Source organism: Misgurnus anguillicaudatus, chromosome 7, assembly GCF_027580225.2.
Source record: "Misgurnus anguillicaudatus chromosome 7, ASM2758022v2, whole genome shotgun sequence".
NCBI lineage: Eukaryota > Metazoa > Chordata > Actinopteri > Cypriniformes > Cobitidae > Misgurnus > Misgurnus anguillicaudatus.
Window position 1 is genome coordinate 3403349 of NC_073343.2, and position 25078 is coordinate 3428426.

At 39.4% G+C, this 25078-nt stretch overlaps 1 protein-coding gene across 38 annotated transcripts in view; it reads right to left on the bottom strand.

Annotated features, from left to right (window-relative positions):
• nrxn3a (neurexin 3a) overlaps nucleotides 1-25078 on the bottom strand; it is a 411002-nt gene that overhangs the window by 143170 nt on the left and 242754 nt on the right. For 2 of the 38 annotated variants that reach the window (XM_073869287.1, XM_073869286.1), the window contains exon 1: nucleotides 18380-19245. The exons of the other annotated variants lie outside the window; for them this stretch is intronic. In XM_073869287.1, coding sequence (XP_073725388.1) covers nucleotides 18380-18674 — 295 coding nt within the window. In that variant the 5' untranslated portion in view covers nucleotides 18675-19245. Of the gene's footprint in view, nucleotides 1-18379; nucleotides 19246-25078 lie in introns of those variants that run through there. 38 annotated transcript variants of the gene reach the window in all.

Consider the following 25078-nt stretch of genomic DNA (forward strand, 5'->3'; position numbering starts at 1 on the left):
ATTGAGTCCAATTTTTTTTTAATGTTTTGATATTATGAAAATCTACCTTTTCTATAACGCATAGTGCTAGTAGGCCTAACTCCATACGCAGAACATAAGTCCTGCATCGTCCATGAATTCAGCGGAGATAGCAGTGTTACCCAGCTACTTCCTATGACAATACCCCTGTTCCAACATGGTGGGGTTTTGACGCATGCTTAGAACCCCAAGGCAACATTTAGTATACATATCTATGAGTATACACGGCCCTTACCTCTCCTTCATGTACAGAGGTGGAAAGAGTAATAAAATATTGTACTCAAGTAAAAGTAAAGTTACTTTAATAATAATTTACTTAAGTAAAAGTAAAGTTACTTGTCTAAAAATCTACTCAAGTAAAAGTAAAAAGTAAGTATTTTTTAAAAGTTACTTTTTTTACAGCGGGGAGAGGTGGAGGATTCTAGTTACCTATAATCCAAAAACGACAAGGGACTATAAATCTCAAACTAGTTGTTTTTAATTGTAGGAACATCTTTACAATTAAAGTGCAATAACAAAAAGTTAATAAAATAAAAAGCCTTTTTAAACTAAGAAACATTTATGTAATTGTTTAATGATTTTTACATGTGAGTTATGCACTTTTGAAGGTGGTCAGCAGCTTGTACAACAATCACTATAGTAAGGTTGTAATTGATGTATTGCTGGTAACATACATTATTTTATTAAAATATATATAGTTTAAATGAGCATATAATGAGACGAGTGCCATGTCATACTTTTGACACGTTTATTGTCTTCTAACTTCCCTGACCTGGGTACCTGATGTCAGACCTTTATTCTCTCTCTCTCTCTCTCTCTCTCTCTCTCTGCAATGTCTAATGACCTGCGCATTCTCGAGGACGTTCTTAAGTTGTGTTTGACTTGACGCGAAGCTGCTAGACCTCGGAAAATAATGCACATGGTATTAGAAACGCATCGTGCAAATGAGCGGTAAAAACGGCCATTTCGTACTGAAGAGCATGAATCCTACCTTTCATAGGCATGAAACACTCGCTTCACGTCAGTGGAAAGTGGTCGCTTAAATATGACCAGGGGTTTCTTTCATAAGATTTGAACTGAGGCGGGTCTGCATTAGAGCGCGCCTGTCTCATCCGTCTCCATGGTTCATTTTGCAAGTTCCCCCACCCATCAATCATCCATTGCGCGTCTTTATCACCTTGCTTTTTTAAATATTTTTTTACTCAGTAACGGATATGATTTAAAATGTTGCGAAGTACAATACTTTAAACAAAACATACTTAAGTAAAAGTACAGATTTTAAAAACTACTCAAAAAAGTAAAAGTACAAAAAAAACTACTCAATTACAATAACGTGAGTAAATGTAATTCGTTACTTTCCACCTCTGTTTATGTAGCGCGCCCTTTGTCGCGTACTTGATGTTGGCATGAATCACGATATAAAGTTTCTGAAAAAGTGGACCGTGGAGACATTTGAATTGTTTAAGATCAAATATCGTCATATCGCACACCCCTAAGTTAACATAATAATTAACATTATAATGTGAACGGCCCTTAACTACAACGAGTGTCCAACTCCAAATGTAGTCGTATGAAGCAATGCGAATTAGCCACTTTGTAAAATGCATACAAATTGTCATGAGACTGGTGATTTAATTCCTGCTTTTCTATGGATAATGTGTTTTTGTACAACACATCATACAAATTCATAAGAAATCGCAAATCGTGTTTTTCAGTAATAAGTTTGCGAAAAAGTATAAAAGATCACGGTTTGAAAAATTCCAAATACGGACCTTAATGAAGCTGTTAAAATTCAATTACCTGATCCTTTAAACATCATAATGTACATGCAGATTAAATGGTGAAGATCAATGCTCAGTTCACTTTTTGATAAAAAAGCGAGGAGAAAGAGACCATTCGTAGTGTTCACCCTCCACGTACGCAGCACAAAAGTGTGACACTGACTTCTTTTGTTGTCTTGTGACGAGACCTGAAGGAGGAAAGGCATTTTCTAGGCTTTGAGCAGTAGCAGTCCATGTTTAGGAGGAGAATGGCTCCTGGCTAAATGGAGGAAGTGATGCAGCAGACAGCCGAGTGGGCTGAAGCATGCTGGGATTGTCAGCTTGCCTCTGAACCAACTGAAGAAGTCACTGCCTTAGGAGACTCAGTGTAACGTTGAATTTCTTCTCTGTCTGCCTTTCACATACAACACTAATGTGATCCATGGACTGCGGTGCTCATGAGTTAAAAGTTTTGGAGAACATTTCCCAAGAGTTTTTTGTCAATCGTTAAAAAATGTTTTAATAGACTGAGAAAGGTAAGTACCAAAAACGTCTGTTTCCCCCAGAGCTACAGTAAAATGAATGATTTACATGAATTGTGAGCAGATATTCTTTACTTTTTGAAAAGGTTACTATGGTGTATTATGCTATAACTAATTGAAAAAAAAATAAAAGCTGTGGTGAATGAAGCTCGCTCATCTGACAATGTGCATGAGATGAGACACCATTATGAGCGTCTGAGCGTCTCCCCAAAGCAGACATGAAGTACTACATTATGTGGTGGAGACGAGACATGCTATTGGCTGGCTATTAATTTGCCCTGTGCATACAGGCAATCAGCACATAACTCGTTTTAATGCATCACTGCATTCTGTGATCTTAGACGCATCAATGTCCGCAGCACACGCCTCAGTGCTGAAATATTTGTGGTAAGACTGCACTTCCCTAAATGGACTTCAAACCAGACAAAGGTCTCATTAGCTGTCTATTTAATCTGTGCACGCTGAAAACCGAGAGTCCAATCATTTCGAAGGCGCAACCTCGCATTAAGATTTTATTTATTTATTTCCGCTGATAGCTACAGAGCGTAGGCGCACACCGACGTTTCTTTAACTATCATGTTCGACCGATACGCACTAAAGGAGAAAGTGAAAAAGAAGGCCAATTCCGGAGCAACGCTTTGGCACCTGTGCCTATTAATTTTCAAACCCGAATTAGAGTAGCAGTGTAGCGTCTAGTCTGTGTGCGGTGGAACCGGCTTGATGGACATGTGATTATGAAGCCCTGCAGTTTCTTAGATTGTAATCATAGGTCTCTCTTGGCTGGCTACGATGTGCTGTTGGTCATTATGTGCGCTGTCAAGGTGAGCCCTGATAGATAAGTGCTTGTAGTGTTCCATATAAATTCATTTCACTTGATCATGCATGCATTTCGATACATTTTTGATGCTATATTTCAATAGTTTCATTTTACTCGGAGATTGACCTTCAATGTACAACGAAAATCCACAATCTATTATTCATGTATCCTTTTATATATTTTCTCTGCCTTTTAATGCAGTCTTTTGATATTCCAATAGAAAGAAAGAGTGAAAATGAGACATCTAACCACACAGGAGTCTGGAGGGTGAGGATGCTAACCGTATGCCGGCTACGATGAACATTAGCAGCTCTGAAAATAGAACGGCGATAGATTTATTGGATTTCTGTTACAAAGCTAGCAATAACCTACAGAAGTGGAGCAGCTGGGGATGTGTCTGCGACAGAGAAGAAGAGGCTATAAAGACAAAGAAAGCCAGGAATGGAAACTGGAGATGGAGCTGGTTTTTGCAAGTGATGAATTTCAGACTTTGAAGTAATTTTGAAATGAACCCATTAAAGAAACGTGCACCAAAAAGTGAAAAATCTAGCACTATTCACTTAAAACCATTTCAAACATCATTGTTTTTTCTGTGAAACAACATAAAAGCTTTACTATACTAAAGTACCACCTCGGTTAAGGCTCCAAGCAAGCCGTACTGATACTAAAACGTGACGTGTAACATTACAGATCACTGATTGGTCAGAGAGAATCATCACAGGCTAAATGCACATTGCTAAATGCAAAACTAGCTTAGCCTCATGCAACACTGATGAAACTAAAAGATGTTGTCATCTCTGCTTGTACAAGTTCCCAAACTCCTATGTAGCAGTGAAAAAGATCTATATGCCATATCACCCCTGTAGCCCAAGACAGCTTGCCCACTGAAGCTAAGCAGGGCTGAGCCTGGTCAGTACTTGGATGGGAGACCACCTGGGAAAACCAGGTTGCTGCTGGTAGTGGTGTTAGTGAGACCAGCAGGGGGTGCTCACCCTGTGGTCTGTGTGGGTCCTAACACCCCAGTAAAGTGATGGGGACACTATACTGTCAAAAAAGCACCGTCCTTCGGATGAGACGTTAAACCGAGGTCCTGACTCTCTGTGGTCATTAAAAATCCCAGGATGTCCTTTGAAAAGAGTAGGGGTGTGCCCCGGCATCCTGGCCAAACTTGCCCATTGGCCTACTAATCATCCCTCATAGTAATTGGCTATATCACTCGATCTCCTCTCCACTAATAAGCTGGTGTGTGGTGAGCGGTCTGGCGCAATATGGCTGCCGTCGCATCATCCAGGTGGATGCTGGTGGTTGAGGAGATTCCCCCGTTCATATGTAAAGCGCTTTGAGTACTGAGAAAAGCGCTATATAAATGTAAGGTATTATTATTATTATTATATGCTCCATTGCTCCCGTGTTGAGGATTTGTATCGCGTTGATGTAACGTCAGTAGAGGCGACGCTACAGTAACAATAAAGGTACATTAACATTATAAGAGATAAATGGAAGCTCGGCAGCATTCGGCGACATGAGCGACAATTACCGTTGACGGCTGGATGGATGTGTCCAGTCGCGCGACAAAGTTGAGAAATGTTTAACTTTATGCAAATTATGAGCGACATTCGGGAGCGACTACCAATGAGAACGAAGCAGGGCTAGTTCATGTCATCCGTCTCTCGTCAGTTACTGGAGAGGACGTTACTTATTTGTTTATGACAACCAGATATAGAAACGCCTCTTTCGAAAGAGACGAGGGACACACAGCTACAAAGTGTGAAGCTAAACTACACAGAAAAGCAAACCAAGCCGTACCAGGCCGTACTATGCAATGGTAAAGTGCCATAAGAAAGTAAACGATGGTTAATAATGCTATATACACTCTAAAGGTGCGTACAATCTGGTAAATTATAAAATACGCTCTTTACTCAATGTTGCGTATGGTGTGAACGCACAGAAATTAAATGCTGGGCAGTTTCACCCCAAAATGCTGGGCTGTTACATCCCAAAATACTGATCTGTTTCAACTCATGGTTGGGTCAAATATGGATATGAGACTATTTCACCCAACCATGGGTTAAAGTGACACTTTGTAGTTTTTTTCAACCTTCATATTATATTTTCAAGACCCTTGTGATGGTACATCGACTTAACATAGGTTGAATGACATGTCTACCATAGCCTGACGGGGTCTGTATCGCTTTTACTCTTACTTTTAAACTTGGGGTTTCAAGTGGTTACCTGAGCACAAAACGAACTACAACATTCGTTTGCTCGCTGCCCTGAAGTTTAGGAGGAGGAGGGGTTCCTGATCGATGCTGACTTGGCCAACATGCTTTTGACTAGTAAGTATTGCTTGCATATATAAGTCCTGCCTTGAGGCCGAACACTTTTTTTACGTGAATTTAGGTGGAAGCTACTTGGGGAGTGTAAAGAGTGACTTCTATCAAGTGACTCTCTGGCGCCGTGGTAGTGTCATGGATCTACGACACGGGCGACTCAGGTTTGATTCCCCTATAAGGCAATTTTGTTTTATATAAACTTTAACCAAGTGACCACCGTTACAACTGGCTTGTAAATGTGAGCTATGGGGTTTTATGGTGTTGAAATTATATTCATATGACATGCTGGAAGGCATATCATAGGCTTTGTGACCTAAAGAGTTGTCGTCTTTTTCTTTGCGACAGTGCTGCGGCGCTTGTGGCCCCTAGGGGCGCTAGACGTGAAAAATATGCGTATATCGCCCCCTAGTGGCCATAAAGTTTCGTGGCATGCCTTTAGAACAACCTGGCATTTAGTGCACAGTATATTTTGTGTAAGAGACTAATTAAAATCTAACTAAAATTTGGAGTCTATATGGCTTTTGTAGTACATTTTTAATGAAAGTACTACAATAAAAGTCACAAGCGTGTTATCAGTACATCACTGTGTCGGGGCCGGCACTACCTATAGGCAGAGTAAGCAAATTCCTAGGGCCTCAGGGTTGGAGAGGGGACCTCCATAACAGCTAAATACATGTGCGCTAGTCCACCAATCACTACTGACAGCAATAGACAAAGTTATAAGGTGAGTTTGAGTTTATCCGGCGCTACAAGAACCGCAGGCGGATGACATCAAAGTAGCACGAGTTGGATTGATAAGCAGACTCGAAGTCGAAGAAGCCTAGCCTATATGATGAACAACAATCAAAACTCTGCAGCTGACTGACTTTAAGTGACACTGAAAGCGGCTATCACGTCCGTTGTTTCCTGCTTGGCGAAACCGGCATACAAAGACAGTGCAGCACACGTTGCAGGTATTTTGAAATGATTGTTATGCATTGTATAAATAAACTTGGATTTGTTTTGTGTATCATTTCAGGTCAGCAGATCAATCTTGAGCGCTGCTGACTGTTTAGACACATTGAATGTGTGTGCACGACAACATTGCGTAGGGAGCTGACTATCAAAATATTCAAGTTGAAAAGTTTGTATTTAAAGTCAAACAGCAAACAAAACTGGCGGTATTAAAGTACCTAAAGTAAACTGTCTGTATATCTTGTAAGTCCTTTATACACTTTATTTTAGTTTTTAAATCATGAAAACATGAGGCATATTTATTAAAACATTCTCCAACAATTTAATTATTCTGCTTAGTAGTTTGTCTGTTTAACTTCAAGTTGCAGCTGATTTAGGATTAAAGGATTATTAGGAACACCATACTAATACTGTGTTTAACCCCCTTTCACTTTAAGAATTGCCTTAATTCTACGTGGCATTGATTCAACAAGGTGCTGAAAGCATTCTTTAGAAATGTTGGCCCATATTGATAGGATAGCATCTTGCAGTTGATGGAGATTTGTGGGAAGCACATCCAGGGCACGAAGCTCCTGTTCCACCACATCCCAAAGATGCTCTATTGGGTTGAGATCTGGTGAATGTGGGGGCCATTTTAGTACAGTGAACTCATTGTCATGTTCAAGAAACCAATATGAAATTATTCGAGCTTTGTGACATGCTGCATTATTCTGCTGGAAGTAGCCATCAGAGGATGGGTACATGGTGGTCATAAATGGATGGACATGGTCAGAAACAATGCTCAGGTAGGCCGTGGCATTTAAACGATGCCCAATTGGCACTAAAGGGCCTAAAGTGTGCCAAAAAACATGCACAGTGGTAACAAGGCATGATGGATCCATGTTCTCATTCTGTTTATGGCCAATTCTGACTCTACCATCTGAATGTCTCAACAGAAATCGAGACTCATCAGACCAGGCAACATTTTTCCAGTCTTCAACTGTCCAATTTTGGTGAGCTTGTGCAAATCGTAGCCTCTTTTTCCTATTTGTAGTGTATATGAGTGGAACCTGGTAGGGTCTTCTGCTGTTGTAGCCCATTCGCCTCAAGGTTGTGCGTGTTGTGGCTTCACAAATGCTTTGCTGCATACCTCGGTTGTAACGAGTGGTTATTTCAGTCAAAGTTGCTCTTCTATCAGCTTGAATCAGTCGGCCCATTCTACTCTGACCTCTAGCATCAACAAGGCATTTTTGCCCACAGGACTGCCGCATACTGGATGTTTTTTCCCTTTGCATCCCATTCTTTGTAAACCCTAGAAATGGTTGTGCATGAAAATCCCAGTAACTGAACAGATTGTGAAATACTCAGACTGGCCCGTCTGGCACCAACAACCATGCAACGCGCAAAATTGCTTAAATCACCTTTCTTTCCCATTTTGACATTCAGTTTGGAGTTCAGGAGATTTTCTTGACCAGGACCACAACCCTAAATGCACTGAAGCAACTGCCATGTGATTGGTTGATTAGATTTTTGCATTAATGAGAATTTGAACAGGTGTTCCTAATAATCCTTTAGGTGAGTGTATAATGTATTGCAATGCATAATATGAATAGTCCATAACAGATAACTATATAATGCAAATGTATATTTGTTCAGTAAGAGGGGAAATCCTGGTAAATACCCAGCTAAAATAAAAAAAACAATAAAGGATACTGATGCTCCTTTACTGAAATAATGTCTAGGATGTGTTCATCTGTACATTTTTAGAATAAGGGTTTTTGCAATGTGTCGTCTTTTTAACTTTAACTTTGAGAAAGCGAAACTATTATCCTGTGTTATCCCAAAAAGAGTGAGTTTTTAAATAAATTACCGCATTGACAACAACAACAAATTTTATTTGCCCTAAACCAGATGTGGTTTTGCATAATTTCTAATTAAATGTAAACAAATTTAATCCATTTGTTAACTAGGCAAAAAGAATAACTGTTTGATAACTGTAGTGCTTAATTTATTTTTTTAAAGGGTAGGATAAACACTTTATGACACTTTCTCACATTATTCTGAAAATTAGAAAGGTGCAATAAATTTTTTAATTTTAGTGGACAATAGTTATATAGCTGAGAACCCCTGATTTAGTTCAAGACACATTTAGAACTAAATATTTTCATAATATGTTATCATGAAGTAGCATTGCCATCATTAACATCCCCAGGTACATCATCTCTTTAACTATGTAAAAAATTGAGCTTTAATAAAGCGTCAGCACTTTTCCTCAGGACCGAGTTATTAACAAGAGCCTGCACAAGAAGTAACTCAAGATGTCTGTCTTTGTCAAAGTACAATTGGGGGCTTACATCGCAGCATGAGTCAATGCCTAGTGCCTGTGTTAATAGGGAACTGCTGTGTCAGCGCGAGACTAGCCTTGGCTGCTACCGGTAGCATTAACATTTCTCAGTGGCTCGAAGGGCTCATTACGACATTGAGCGTGTCGGCTCATAATTAGCACTGACATGAATAGTTACTAATAACGTGTAGACACCTGCCATATCCTGTGACTTTCGGGAAATCCCCCTGATATCCCACCTTACCCCCAAGCATCACTGGCCAAACTTGAGGTGCCTTGTAAGGCGATGTGCAAATTGTGCTCAAGACCCTCGGAGGCCAGGAAGTGACTTTCGGTATGGTTGAATTTGTTTGTTTTATGCTACAAGAATTAATTTGATGTTGTACAGCCTTGAATTAGATGCAGGGGTGTGTAACAACACAGTGCGCGATTGCAGCGGAGGGCTGTTTAATGTTGATTGTGTGGTCGTAATTACAATCAAGACAGTCTTGCTCTCTCGCCAACACTGTCTGCATCTTTCCAGGTGCATTTGTATTTTTTTTCAGCTGTCCTAACCGCTGTGAAAAACACCAAAGCAACATAAAACTATGCATGACGAGCGTGGCCTCCACGGTACCCAGCTCACAGATACTGACGCAGGGTATTTATCTTATTGGACAGCACTTTAAAATGGTTTCTGTGTACTCCTCACAGGAAGAGGAAGTTCAAACATTTTTTGAGTCTCTGGATTGTTGGGAGTTTTCAAACTGTGCTAATATGTAATGTAGAACTTAAAAACAATCCATAAATCTGTGTTATTCTATACAATAAAATTCACTAGGCATTTTTAATCTTTCCATTTATACTCGGGCATCCGCATTAGAAATGTTCATAAAACCAACAGCTTTTATTTAATAGTTTATTTCTTCCGTGAGATCTCCAGGAAGGAACGCGTTCATTCATAATGGGATTAATCTTCCAGAGCAAATTCCCTAGCAGGGGTTGGAAAATGAGAGCTTTTGTGTGGACACCGAGTAACATCCATTGTTGAATGTTATCTCTCACTGAGGGGCTTTTTCATTGCTCTGATTAAGAATTCTTCTCATTGGGGTAAACAGAGTTAATGCTTTTGTGTCTATTTTCTCAGGTATGGATGTGGGATGCCTCAAATCAAGCTATATGAGTAGGTATGCGCAAAACCCTATACAATGACATCTCCTGAATAACAACTTGATTTTAAAAATCCTGACAGTGGGAAAACTCTGAAAAAAGCATTGAGCTCTATAGGCATCCCAAAGATCATTTTGTTCTACCTGGCTGATGTTTTTTTTCATGTAAAACAGCACTTATGACCAATGCAACCTTTTTTCTTTCAAGATTTAGTCATGTTCTGGTTTACCACAGTATGTCAAATTAAATTCATCCAATTTGTGCTGAATGAACCGAGCCACTGATCCGCTGAGCAGAGTACAGGTGGGAAATAAGAGCTTTGACTGACTGATCGCCCAACTATAAATTTAAAACAGACATGCGTTGTTTCATGCGTTGACATTTTTGCATATGTACTTTAGCAGATGAACTCAATATGCAAGTGAATGTGCTACTGTAAATGCTCACACAGTTTTACTTCACTCTACATTAGGTTATTACTTTTTGTTTATTTGGTAGGACATTATGTCTTTAGAGTATTCAATAACGTGTAATATCGGGCATCAATAATGATTGGTTTCCCATTTGTTTCGAACGCACATCCATTATTTGGCCAAACAGGTGAGCCCATGTTACTATGTACCCTGCTGCTCTTAAAGGGAAACTCCACTTTTTTTCAAATAGGTCATTTTCCAGCTCCACTAGAGTTAAACAATTAATTTTTACGATTTTGGAATCCATTCAGCTGATCTCCGGGTCTGGCAGTACCACTTTTAGCATAGCTTAGCATAATTCATTGAATCTAATTAGACCATTAGCATTGCGCTCAAAAATAACCAAAGAGTTTTTAGATATTACGCAGTGCCTGAAAGTAGTCCCCTTGGTAACTTTCAATAGCAGGGGACTATTTTCGGGCACTGTGTAATATCATTGCGCCTCCTGCAGGCATGTTACGGCAGCAAAGTCCTTGATTATTACCCTAGAATGAGAGTACAGTTCCTAGCCATGTATGCCTAGAAAATCACAACTTTTTATTTTCCGTTGGTCTTAGAACATGATGTCACTACAGAAGAGTCAAGTTTTAAATAGGAAAAATATTGAAACTCTTATTTTTATTGGTTTTTCTGGCGCGATGCTAATGGTCTAATCAGATTCAATGGATTATGCTAAGCTATGCTAAAAGTGATACCGCCAGACGCGGAGATCGGCTGAATGGATTCCAAAATTTTTAAAATCAAATGGTTTAACTCTAGGGGAGCTGGAAAATGAGCCTATTTTCAAAAAAAGTGAAGTACCCCTTTAAACCTTTAAAAACAGAGCAACTTTTTAATTTTACAGATTAAAGTTGCATACACTTTAAAATACTTGGTAGTTTCAACCTATGCTTGGGTCAAATATGGACAAACCCAATTGCCGGATTACAATTAATCTAGAAATAAAAACCAACCAGCATTTTTAAATTGTATAAAAAATTATTTTAACATAAAAATACAATAACCAAATGTGTCTCACCCAATATGCTATGTATTATACGATAGATGGCATTAACAAATTGAGCCCAAATTTGAATAATGCACATCCACTATTTAAGCCCATCTATTAAAAATGCATGCCGGCTCCAGTGAATGCATTGGATTTTGGCAGACACACAGAGAAATTTTCATGTGAATATCATGGCAGCTCTCATAACCAGATTCCAAATCTAGTTCTCTCCCCTATTCCTCCTTCCAATTCTCCCTCTCTCTCTCATTCGCACACTTAAATGATCCCCCTCTCTCCAACATACAGTCTCGTCGTCACAGGCCTCGTAAATCCTGTTATAATACACTACTCCCCACGCTTGCTGTTTCCATTAATCCCTATCCTGAGGATACAGGTCTAAACTTTCCTTTGATCCACATTTGAGTTGGTAAAGAGACGCACTCGGAGTGTAGCGCAGCCCCCCTCCACGGTAGACTCTGGGTTTATACATGGAGCATCTGCCTCAGAATACACTGCCAAACCTGCACCTCATTCTTCCGACACAACCTGATCTGCTTGCCTTAACAGGATTAACCCAACGGTGAGAGTCCTCGCATACTATCACGACACAGAAAACTGCTACAACGGCTAGCGGATCGGTCTGTGACCGCATTGGTTACGTGCTGGTCCGTGCCGTATGTGCCGAGCTGCGTATCTGTATGGCAGAACTTTGGTGAAATTGTATTCTTCGTATGAAAATCAGTTCCGTTGGGAAGCGTTCATCAGCTTCTGCCATTGAAGTGAAACGCTGGACATTTAATCAAAACGTAGTGTGTGAATTATGAGAGTGCTGGAAGTGATAAATGGAGATAATTCAAGGTAAGAATGGGTTTAAAATGGCCTCTTTTACACGGAAGAGTGATAAACGCGCTGGAATTCTCAGGTATTGACAATAAGTGTGTTAAACGTCCTCTTTTATCAGGGTTATAATGACCCACAATTATTGCAATTACGATTTAACGTTGCTGTCAAGCATGATAAAAGGAGCGAAGTTAAATTAGTCTGTGTGAGAGCGAATGGATTTTAATTAATTTAAATTTTAGCCGCTAACAATGTGTTTCAAGACATCAAAGGACATTGAGCTGAACAGCTGTCAAAGTAACATACGATTTGTTGTTGTTGGTGTCTTACTAAAAAAAGGGTCTGTGGGTTAATTCATACTCCTGCGCACATACACAAGTGAACATTCACAAACACTGTACATGCCTTGTAAATATAGTGCTACAAATAATGTATCCCTTTATTCTTAATTGAATAACTTAGTAAAGTATACATATGTGATGCAGTCTGGGAAAACCCATTTTAAAGTTATATTTTTTTCCTTTTTTTAATTAACAGTGAGTTTAGGAAAGGACAGGAAAGGGAGGAGAGAGGGGTATGGGATCGGCCAATGACCACGAGCCGAGAATCGAACTCGGGTCGCCGAAAATGCGAAAGCACCACATGTTGAAGCGCTGCCCACTACACCATCGGCAGGGAAAACCCATTTTTACATATTTTAGGTTTTAATGCTGTATAAAAGCTGGGTTCAAGCACTTTCTAAATTAGTTTCTTTTATAGCATGTCTAAAAGAAAAGTTATGTCTACCTGACATTTTCATGTTTAAGTGCTATAATTGGGTCCCCAGTGCTTCTACAAACCTTGAAAATATGAAAAAGAAAAACCCAATAATTTAGTTTTGTTAAACCATTCTCTGCAAGCATGTGAAAAATAGGTCATTGAAATGTGGCTCCCCTTGTGATGTCACAAGGGGATCTTATTATAATAATACCACCCCTTAACTTGCACTATTCAACCACAGCACTGTCGTTTAGTGCAGAGAGAAACAGAGAGAAACATAATTGACGGCACAATTGAGTTTCAATTTCAATAAAAAAGTCTTATAGTCTTGTGAAATGTCTCCTTTAAATGAGATAAATAAAAGCACAACAATCAAGTACTACAAATAAAAGTCACTTTTTACTGTGTTGTTTAAGATACAAAATGGTCACTTTGACCCCAAGGAACACAATACTTACAAAAATTTAAAGGAATAGTCCACCCATTCGCCATATTAAACCACGTTATCACCTCAACCTAGACGAATCAATACATACCCACCCTCTTCAATGCGTGCACTGCACAGGGCGCCGTGAATGCGCCAGCATTCAGCACAGCCCCATTCATTCCTATGGTACCAAAAACAGTTTTATTTTGTGGCACCATACTTACTGGTATAACTCCTCATGTAACAGTCTTTAAATAGGGAAAACACGGAAGTGTTTGGTGGCTTCCCTGTTTGGTACCATAGGAATGAATGGGTCTAGGCTAAATGCTAACACTTTCACGACGCGCTGTACAGTGCATGCATTGAAAAAAGATAGATATGTATTAATTAGTCTAAGTTGAGTTAATAACATAGTTTAATATGGCAAAAGGGTAGACTATTCATTTAAACCAGTGTTTCTCAAAGTGTGGGGCGGGCCCCACTGGTGGGGAATAGGAACATTACAAGTGGGGCATGACAAACTGGAGGAAGTTTTACTTATTGACCATTTACTCAAAACGACACATTTAAATATAAGCCTAACTTAAAACAACCTCAGATTGAAGAAAATGTCATGCAAAACCACAGCCTGCAAGAATGAATTGATGTCGAAATGTTAATTGAAGCGAAACAAAAACTTTAATGTGGACAGGCGATATACTGTAAAAATTGAAAGTAGAATCTATTTTAAAAAAAAAATACTAAACTGGTAACACTTACTTTAGGTGAAAAGTTTAAAGTTACTTTTTATTACTTCAATTGGTAGCACACAAAATATTTAAGCTTTATTAACTTATAAAGTGAAAAATTTAAGTTGAAAAAAATCTCTTTTTAGGTGTAACCAATTATAGTATTTTTTAAGAAAAAGTTTGAGAAACACAGATTTAAAAATGTTTATGTTATTATATTATCTGAACCACATCTATTCACCTTTCTTGTATTTTACTGTTACTTTTAATAAAGTTTTAAGTTGTTTATCATGGGCATAGTCTCTGAACTTTTAATTACCCCTTGTATGTTAAGATGTTTATTTAAATTTATCATTTTCATCACTCATCTTTTAAGCGATACTTCAGAATGCGCATAAAATCATGGTGATGGAAACATGGCTTGTGTTGCACCTCCGCGGTCCGGGTCTTTTCACTTTAAATCGCTTTAATCTGAACTACCCAGGTGAAAAAGTAGTACACATAGTGTACTTAAAGTGCTTTATTTTCGCACACTAATTTTGTACTTAATATACTAAAAATCCATCTTTAGTACTTCTTAAGATGTTCTTCTAAGTGTACTTCACTGTGCTATTTTGAGACACCATGAATATGAACTAAAATGCATTTTAAACATACTATCTCTGTATTAAAAAATGTATCTAGTTAACACCTGTATTAAACCTGAACTCAACCTTCATACAAAGATGGGTTCAAGTTTACTACAAGTGGTATCCAAATACATCCTTCAAATACATTTTTAGCACATTTTAGTTCATATTTATGGTGTCTCAAAATAGCACAGTGAAGTACACTTAGATGATTTTAAGAACATCTTAAGAAGTACTAAAGATGGATTTTTAGTATATTAAGTACACAAATAGTGTGCGAAAATAAAGCACTTTAAGTACACTATGGAAGTGTACTACTTTTTCACCTTGGTAAACAAGTGAATTTTGCATAGATATTATCCTAGAGTTGATAGACAAGTTGTTATAGAATAACATTCAAATAAAACTCAATTTTGAAAAAAAAACGTATATTTTTTATTTTTCTGAAAATGTTTCGACATCCAGGGGTTTTTCCCAAAACGGATCACAAATGTCCTAATATAACTAAGGCCTAGTCCTGGCTTAACCTAAACCCTTACTGGGAAACCAGCCCAAGTTTAACTAATCTAATTACAAATAAATAAGTATCGAAGTTAGTGTAGTAAGATTTAAGGGCGCTTTCAAACCCGTTTGCCATCAGAGTTGAGATAAACCGGTGTGAAAGTGGTTGTCTGAATTCCTGCATCATAAAATACTGCATTTCTTATAGTTGCTTGTGCCTGAATAAATTGTCTTTGAAAAGTACTGTGCATATGAAGATCCAAAGAAACAAATATCAGAATAATACAGTGAACTTGACATTTTTACCTGTCTTACATACTGTAGCGTGCTGTGAAACATATCAAATTACTTTAGTTACTTTAGCTTAATAAATTAAGTTAAACAATTTGTTATTAGTTATGTCAACTTATCACATTGTTTTAACCATAGATATGTATATAAAGGCTAGATGGCTCAAGGCGGAGTCCCTAACGGCATCACCTGGCGGCCATCTTACGACAGGGCGCTCGCTCACTCGTAGCATTGAGTTTAATGGTGCAGGTACTTTTAAATGACCATAACTTGCTCAATTTTCTACCGATTATCAAACGGTTTGGGTTTTTACAAACGTTATTAACGTGGCTATAATTCTGGATGCTTTAACATGTTTCATGAATTTATTTTTTATTTTTAGTATAGGTATGCAGTGTCATAGGTACATCTTTGACGTTTAGAACAAACCAAACCGTTTGAAAATCGGTAAAAAATTAAGCAAGTTATGGTCATTTAAAAGTACCTGCATCATTAAAACTCAATGCTACGAGTGAGCGAGCGCCCTGTCGTAAGATGGCCGCCAAAATGCGGACGTTGCACTCAATTGGCCAGCAGCGCGGACGAGCCATCTAGCCTTTATATACATATCTATGGTTTTAACATCATGCTTAATTTTTTACAGTTCAGTAGTCATTACATAGCTACGACAGGAAACTGCTAAAACCCCTGGCGGTACATACAGTGGGTTAAAATGCCTCAGTAATAGTAGCATGAATCAAAATGTAAAAATGTATGAAAATGGTGCAATCACATAATCCACAACTTTGAGCCTGTAATTCCTTTACACTATTAAACAAATCCCAACTTAATCCTAGGAATGGAATTGGCTTCCGTAAATATTCGTTTATGCAATAGTTTCTAAGATTCACAAGTATGTTTGGGCCCCATTTCAGGCACGTTCAACCATCCACACACTATCATGGTAAACAAGTGGGGGTAAATCCACTTTGTTCTGCCTGTCATACTCTCATCTCATCGTTGTGGGGCTTTAGGGGGATAGTGTGCTGGCTTAGCAGCGCTTTCTCTAAGAGTCTTCACCTGAAAGCATCTTTTCCCTTATGTCATTACTGCGCACAGTTCCTCTGTCCAGTATGTAACTCCTCACAACAGCAAGACAGCTCAGACCACTAGACTGCAGGCAACATGTCCAAGCAAATAGTAATCTCACCGCCGAAAACACTGCAGGTTATGCGACTCTCAAAGAAATTCGCACAAAGATCTACGTGCAGAATGCGAAAACAAATAAATAAATAACTGCGGCTAATGATGTAGAGACTTAATCCAGGGATTCTGCTTACACGTGTAAACAGAGGGTAGGAGAGACGGGCGAGAGCTCTTTTCATCTATATCTAACATGGTATCGTGCCCCAGGGGCCTTTACTGAGAGTTCCTGCACAACGCTCGACCGGGATTTTCACATGGACTGAACTACGCCAGTTTTACTAAGAAATCAGTGGAGGAAGTGGATTGTTAATGGATATAGAATAAAATGAATCAACAATAAATAAATAAATATTATACATATACTTCCCACACACAAATCTGATATATTGAATTGCATCAGCGTTATTACCAAGTAAACATATTATGGATATATTTTAATGCATATACGGTCTATAGATCTGTCAAAATGCATTACTGCCAGAAGCTTTCAAGGCTTTCAACTCTTTCAGCTGTGATGAAAAACAAAACAAAAACAAAATCGCATATCAACACATTTTTACGATAATAAATACGTCTAGCCAATCACTTCAGGCAAAAACAACATAACAACTAATTACAAGGATGATCTCAAAATCAATTCGTAATTTCTTGTTGTCCTTCATGTAAATTAACTCTGACTGAAGTATGAAAACGTGTATCAATTGATTTAATTAGACAGAGGGATATAAAGCGCTCCTACATTCCCACACACAGCTTACGTGAGATATCCCTCTAAAAATAAAGCATGAGGGGGAAAAGGAAAACACGTCTTGCGAACTAAATAAATATGATTTGTAGGATTAAACACTGTGAGGCAAAAAAATATATAATTTTGCAACAATATATGAATTATTTTTTAATGAACTAAAAGCTTTAAAGTGAAGTTTTGACAGCTATCCCCAGTTGCCATGTACAGCAAACGCAAAGGTAAGTACAAATTTTCTTTGGAATTTGTATTTGGACATTTCAATAATGCAAAGGAAACAATATTTGACTCATTCAAGCAATTTGATTACAACATGCAAAGTGAAATGTAAAGTTTGTTTAAGATGCAAAGACGTGCATCTACAGGTACTCAAAGTTTTGCTTTCATCCAGCAAAACATCTGGCATTCATCACATTGATAGACTTTCTCAATTTTTCTTTTTGTACTTGCAGCTCTTTACTTGGGTATTACTTGAAAAACACCTGAAATTGTGTGTTGACACTATAACATTGCAAATGAGCAATCACGGCAAAGCACAGCTTCGACAAGGTTTAGCATTTAATAGTCTAATTGCCTGAGTGCTTTGGGAGAGAGAACTCCACGCTCCGTATCCACAAAACAGCTCAACGTTTATCAGATCCTCCCCTATTCCAAAACCCAATCTAAAGCTCGACTTCTTATAGCCCCAGTGATGTACTATCCTCCCTGCTTTAATTAAACCGCAAACACACAATGCCTGATAAACCCTACGGAGACACAAGCATCACTCAACAAACTAAATCTTGATTATTCCCCCAACGCAAATAACTATTGAGATGGGTGGGAGAAAAGAGAGCGAGCCAGACCTTTAAACAAACAAATGCTGGACATCAAACATCTCTCACACAGAGTCAACATTTTACCACGTTGGAACTCACCATGGCCGCTTCTGAGGAACGCCGGAGTACGGTATATGGAAATAGGTGAGTTGTGGTGTCGGCCACTGTGGAAAGGTAATTCGGGGTGGGTATATGAGGTTGCCGCCCCAGGGGGTCCGGCGGCAACCACTGAACTATCCAAGCTGGCGGCGCGCCTGGGAGGCGAGGAGGTCCACGCAGAACCAACGATACATCCCAAGGTCAGAGACCACATCCAGGGGGTCCAACTTAACCGGAAGAGGGACTGCCCCTCCTGACCACCACGAAACAACGACGCCGCTCTGCTGGGACGCATGACGCTCACCCGACTCGCTCTTAGACACTAGGCACGGAGAACAGAGTTTTCTCATGATGGAGAAAACCCCATGCTAGGAGTCACAACCTCCTCCTCTTCCGGCACCCACGAGCGCTCAGTGCGAGGTGAGACCCGTTGCAGCTGGTGAGGGAACGGATGTTGAGGAGCGCCTGCGAAGGGATTCTCGTGTCTCACAGCTGCATCAGTCACACACGCCGCTGCACGGCTCTGTCGCTCACAAGACCTGAATTACCCGGCGGAAAAGAGGGTCATGACCCGACCCTCTGCCAATCATTCACTGTCCGTCCCACACAAAAGAGCCGGTGGAGAGAAAGACTTTTTCAGGGGTTTTTCAAAAGGATAAACTCTGGAATGAACAAAAATTCCTTTTTCCCGGCACTGGGCTCCAAAGGTGTTGCAATACAAAGGCTCGGGCTGAAACGCCGCTCACGCGTGCACACTCAAACACACGCTCTCTTCTGATTCTCTTCCTCCTGAGATTAGTATTGCTTAGCCTGTCTGTATTTGGACAGAGGCTTGACGCACTTTCACCAGCTCTGCAAAGCAATGAGAGTGAGTGAGGGAGAGCGAACGAGAGACACTGAAGGAAGGGAGGAGGGAGAGAAAGCGAGCGTGTGTGTGTGTGTGAGAAAGAGAGAGAGAGTGAGAGAGAGAATGGTACAGGTGAAACAAAGCAAACAGACTAGGAAGAGAGGACACCGTGTGTGTGTGTGCGCGCGTGTGTGTCGGAGCGCAGAAGTGTGGAAAAATGGGGATGCCGATACAAATCCCCACTGAAAACTGAGTGAGATGCTCTTTCAGATGGAGATGGACTTTTTTGTATTGAAAATAAAAAATGATGACAGACGTTTGTGATGAAAAAAAAAGAAAATTAAAGAAAGCAAGGCAAAAAGACTACTTAAAAATCAGTCCACGGCCAACTAAGCTATCAGTTTCAAAATTTCTATGTAAGAGAATACAACAGTATAAGTCCCCTTCATATTGTTCATCAAGAAACTAATTTTACGATATGTAAAATTGTCTTCATCTTTTTCTATGACTATTGGATATGCTTCAGTAGAAATCACAATTTAGACTATAACACCTTACAGATACGAATATACAAAATGCTCAATTGCTCAAAATGCACCGTCTATAATCCCAGAAATCAGAAAGTGAAAATCACTGCACAAAAGCTCAACCGCCACCTCCAATGCCACGGAGTTGTTCTCGCTACACAGTTGCACACACATATATTTGAATATTTTGCAATAAACATCAAATCTATTGTCTGTGAGTTTAAACTCGTTAAGTATTTGAATATATAAAAGTAATAGTTTTATTTTGTAGCATCATTTCGAACCTCTATGAAAAAAAACGAACATGATAAATCCCTCCAGAAGCAATGCTGTTGATAAAGTGGGTGGTTACTGTTACGCTCTACGATGTTTTGGAATTAAAACTCCTCCCCTATCCCAAAGACCGCAAATCTAGGTAGCATGACTGAATGGGTCTGTCTCTGCCTCCTAATATAGAGCTTCAGAATTCGAAATCGCACTGTAAACCCGCTCATGTAGATAACAGGAAAACACAAAATAATGTGATAATTGCATGATGAAAATGTGCATCATCCTGATTTAAAATAGACATTAATTGGCAACACTTGCATTATGTGCCTATAACAAGATGAAGGTGTTAATGAGCTTCGGATTGAAGGAAATTGCTTGCTTGCCACCACAAGATTTTCATTTTTTTTAATTCTGTATTTTGTGGCATATTTTTATACCTGTGATGTTATTTAAGGTTTCCTGCATTATTTTTACATTACATTGTCCCACTCTTTGCCACTGTATACAGCACTTTTATCAGGGTTCCCACACCTTAGTTACCTTCAAATTCAAGGACCTTTCAAGGACTTTCCAGGTCCAATACCCTCAAATTCAAGGACTAAATGTGGGGACACATTTCAAGTGAGAGCAAGGTTACATCGTGTTACCTTTTAAGATACATTGTTACAATTCCCTTTTGAGGGAACTCGCGCTGCGTCACTGCAGTGACACTTTGGGGACGCCTCCAGGGGTAAGTGCGTCTGAATGCGGGAGCCAGGAAGTATATCGCTATCTGAAATATTGCCAAAGACGGCTTAATGCTGCGTTTACACCAGCTGCGGTAGAGGCGTGAAGCGCGAGTGATTTCAATGTTAAGTCAATGTGAAGGCGCGTTGACGTGCGTCTGGAGGTCTTGCAGTGCGGATGAGGCGTTTGGCGCAGCGCGGAAGACGCGATTCCGCCTCATTTGCACGTCTAGTTTAGGCGAATGGCGCGAATTGAGCGCCTGACACGGTACGCGCGATACACGCAAATGGTGCTTTTTGTGCATTTTGCTTTGACGCGAATTGGCGGCTGACGGCCGAGTTGAAAAATTTGATTTTTGACGGAATTTCGCTCCGCGTAAACCAATCAGGAGCCTGCTTGCTGCTGTGGCGGCAGCCCCGCCCGGAGCCACTCATTCAACCTGAACAAACGCTTGAAATTGTCCGTAATACACATTTCACTTTTGAGTCACGTGACGTTTATCGACCCGCTCCGTTTATTTTCCCCCTATAGTAAGGTTACTAAATGCAAACCGGTAACTCTCTCGATAAATGCACAATCAACATCAGTCATCTTGCAAACAGACAACCGCATAGCACTTGCCCCTCCCACAAGAAGCGGATTTTGCCTATTACGCGCATTAAATGGTTGCTTTTTCCACGCGCCCCCTCCGCTCTACACGCGCGAATGCATTAAAACAGTTCAAGTGGCAAATTAGGTGCTGTAGACGCGGTTTTGACACCCGAAGAGCGGTTGGTGTAACCGCAGCATTACAGGGACGCAGGAGTATGGCAAGTGAGACGCAGCATCTCGTTCCCTTTTCAGGGAACAAGTGTTACATACGTAAACCAAAAAGTTTTTCATGTGTCAAACATAACTATGCAAAAAAGCAATTTGGTATGAACCAACATTTGCTTACAGAAGATATAAGCATTTAAAGCGAACAGTTTAGCACGTGTGCTTAAAATGTCTAGAATTTTTATATTATCCTACACTGCACAGGGAATGATATGGATTTTTTTCCAAAAAAAAAATTCTTGCATAAAATAGATTCAAGCACGTTCAATGACCTGTATCTATGTATGTATATTATCAAAAACTTCCCAGGGCCAAGAATTTTTCCCTCCAGATTCACAAACTTCAAGAATTTCAAGGACCCGTGGGAACCCTGTTATATATGCAAACGACTCATGTTATGACTGGTTGGTAATAAGTTGTGTATAACAATTTGACCAAATGATGAATAGGCATTGGTACGCAAACGTATGTTAAACAGATTAATGGATGACTTTTTGGCAGAGTCTGTTTTTGCAGTTTAGATTCAATTCGCGGACACAGTTTTGCATTGTTAATGTTGGATGTACACAGTACACTAAACTTTTAAAGAGTAGAGCAAAGTCTGCTTTTCATCTTATGACCTAGACAAACCAGAGTTTATTGCTTTTGAAACCTTGTGAAATGCTTTTCACAGACAGTGAATACAGTATCTGCATGGGAATGATACTGCAATGGTAAATCAGCTCTCCATTGATATTACCCATGGCGAACTACTCTTTTAACTGTTTATTTTAAATCCTCCGTGACTATAATCAGTTTGTATTCATTCCACAAGAGGAGCATAGAAAAGATAGAAAAAAACTGTGTTGTAAAGCTAGCCATAGCCATTTATCAAAAGTACTGCCTTTTTTGTTTCATTCAACTCCAAACTCAGTCCGCCGGAGCTGATTTTACCATGCCTGAGACATTTCTCTGGTGGGTACCTCCGTGCCTCTCATGAGAGAGGAAAATATCTGCCATTTTAAATTCATGATCAACAAATCTGAGCCTGTACAATTATCTTCTCTCTTCATTTTAATCATTCGGGACTCATTGCTGATCACACATCTACATTTATCTACCAACAAAAGTATGTTGCTGCTTATTTTGGCGTGCTAAAAAGCATTTCACCTCCCTCTTATCTCAACAGTGCAATACAAGTTGCACATCAACTTTAAAATGAGATGCGAGTTAGCAGGAGGTCTACTTTGGAGCCACCTGGAGGACATGCACCATCTTGGTCGACAGATTTGGGATCAGCTCTTAAAATCAGACGCAGATGAAGGTGTTTAGCTTGCTGAGGCATCTGCTAAGCTGCCTGGAGCTGTATATGAGGACCTGGATCATGAGCTTGGCTGAAACATCATTATCGCTGGATCTGCTAAAATGAAGCATGGAGTCTACAGTATATGTTTAGTTCCATCTATGAATTGTCACCTTAGTCAGATAAAAAAATCTCACAAGATTGACAGTTTATGGGGTTGATAAGATAACAATATTTTGCATATCATACAGTATTAAATGCAGGGCCATTTCAGCTACTAATAAAGAAGTTATTTGAAAGTGAGAAACAATATTTTTTTACAATTTGTGTTATGGGGTTAAAATTTCTTGGTTTCTATTGAAGCATAATAAGCTAAAACTTAAAGGAAAGAAACTGTGACCTTGTTGAACTCACAACAGTCTACAGTACAACAAAAAATACAGTAGTATGATTTAGTCTTTTTTCAAACTTACTATAGTAGATATTAAAGTATACTACAAGTATGTCAGTATGTATACTACAGTTTATTCATTCATTATAGTTAAAGGCGGGGTGCATGATTTTTGAGAAATGCTTTGGAAAACGAGGTGGGCCGAGTTCCAAAACATACTTGTAGCCAAAACATACTACGTTTTCATATGGGAGCTAAAATATGAAAAGAGGATATACACTCATCTAAAGGATTATTAGGAACACCCTACTAATACTGTGTTTGACCCCCTTTCGCCTTCAGAACTGCCTTAATTCTACGTGGCATTGATTCAACAAAGTGCGAAAGCATTCTTTAGAAATGTTGGCCCATATTGATAGGATAGCATCTTGCAGTTGATGCAGATTTGTGGGATGCATTTCAGGGCACGAAAAGATGCTCTATTGGGTTGAGATCTGGTGACTGTGGGGGCCATTTTAGTACAGAGAACTCATTTTCATGTATAAGAAACCAATTTGAAATGATTGAAATTATTGAAATTATTCGAGCTTTGTGACATGGTGCATTATCCTGCTGGAAGTAGCCATCAGAGGATGGTGGTCATAAAGGGATAGGCATGGTCAGAAACAATGCTTAGGTAGGCCATGGCATTAAACAATGCCCAATTGGTACTAAGGGGCCTAAAGTGTGCCAAGAAAAATCCCCCACACTATTACACCATTGCATTAATGAGAAATTGAACAGGTGTTCCTAATAATCCTTTAGGTGACAAGGTGAGTGTATATTGCTTATTGTAATTCTGGGTTTAATTCGTTTTTATGTTTGATTGTGTTTAAAAAAAAACATGCCAAAACCTTATACTAGACTATAGAAACATTTTTAAAATGATTTATATAAAATATAATTGGAAATGTCTTAATTCAGGACAAAATCACTATCTTCACGAGAAACCGATATAAATCAGGTCATAGCTGTTTGTTGTCATTTGTAATTAAATGAAAGCCTTATATAAGTTTACCCCGACTTTACAAGCCCACAACCTCTTAACCTATACTACTGTAATGTATAAAACCTTCCAGCTCACCCCGAGGACCCTCCTTCCCAATCACTCTGCCTCAGGGTCCTTATGTACTCATACAGCCTCTCCACACACCACACAACCCCCCTCACACACATAAACACAAACATCATAGAAATGCATTAGCAAGAGAATCCATCAGTAGCCACACACGAATCCTCTCACTCTCCTTCTCAGAGTTTTGAGAAGACTTCTCAGTGGGTCTCAAGGCAACACTAGTGCACTTTGTTAGGAACTAAATAAAGTAAACTTTGTGACGACTGTAATGACTGCTTGGTATTCCTATGCATGTTCCTGCTTCAGATGGCGGGTCTTTGGTGTTTTTCAGTTGCCTCGGGGTACCGTCCTCACAGAACGCACAGTGAATTCAATATGACCGAGTGAGGAGCCGTGTCTTTTCCAGGGTGAGTTCCCTATCCTGAAAAGGCAGACGGGCACGGAAAGCTGAACGCGCGAATGGTAACCTAAAGCTCATTCTGGAAAATCTACAATGCCAAACGCTGCAAATGAAACTGATATTTAATCTGATTACGTGAGGAGGATGTTTGGGTAAATAAAATGGAGTTGCGTGATATTGCATCATCTGGATTTTGACACTATCGTCGAAACTGACGTGTCGTGTTAGACGGGCAGCTGCAGCTTCAGCAAACTCTGGCTGACGTGACTCGAGGCTAAATGCTGTACATTTCCTATCGCATGAAATGCTGTTATATGATTTTCTTA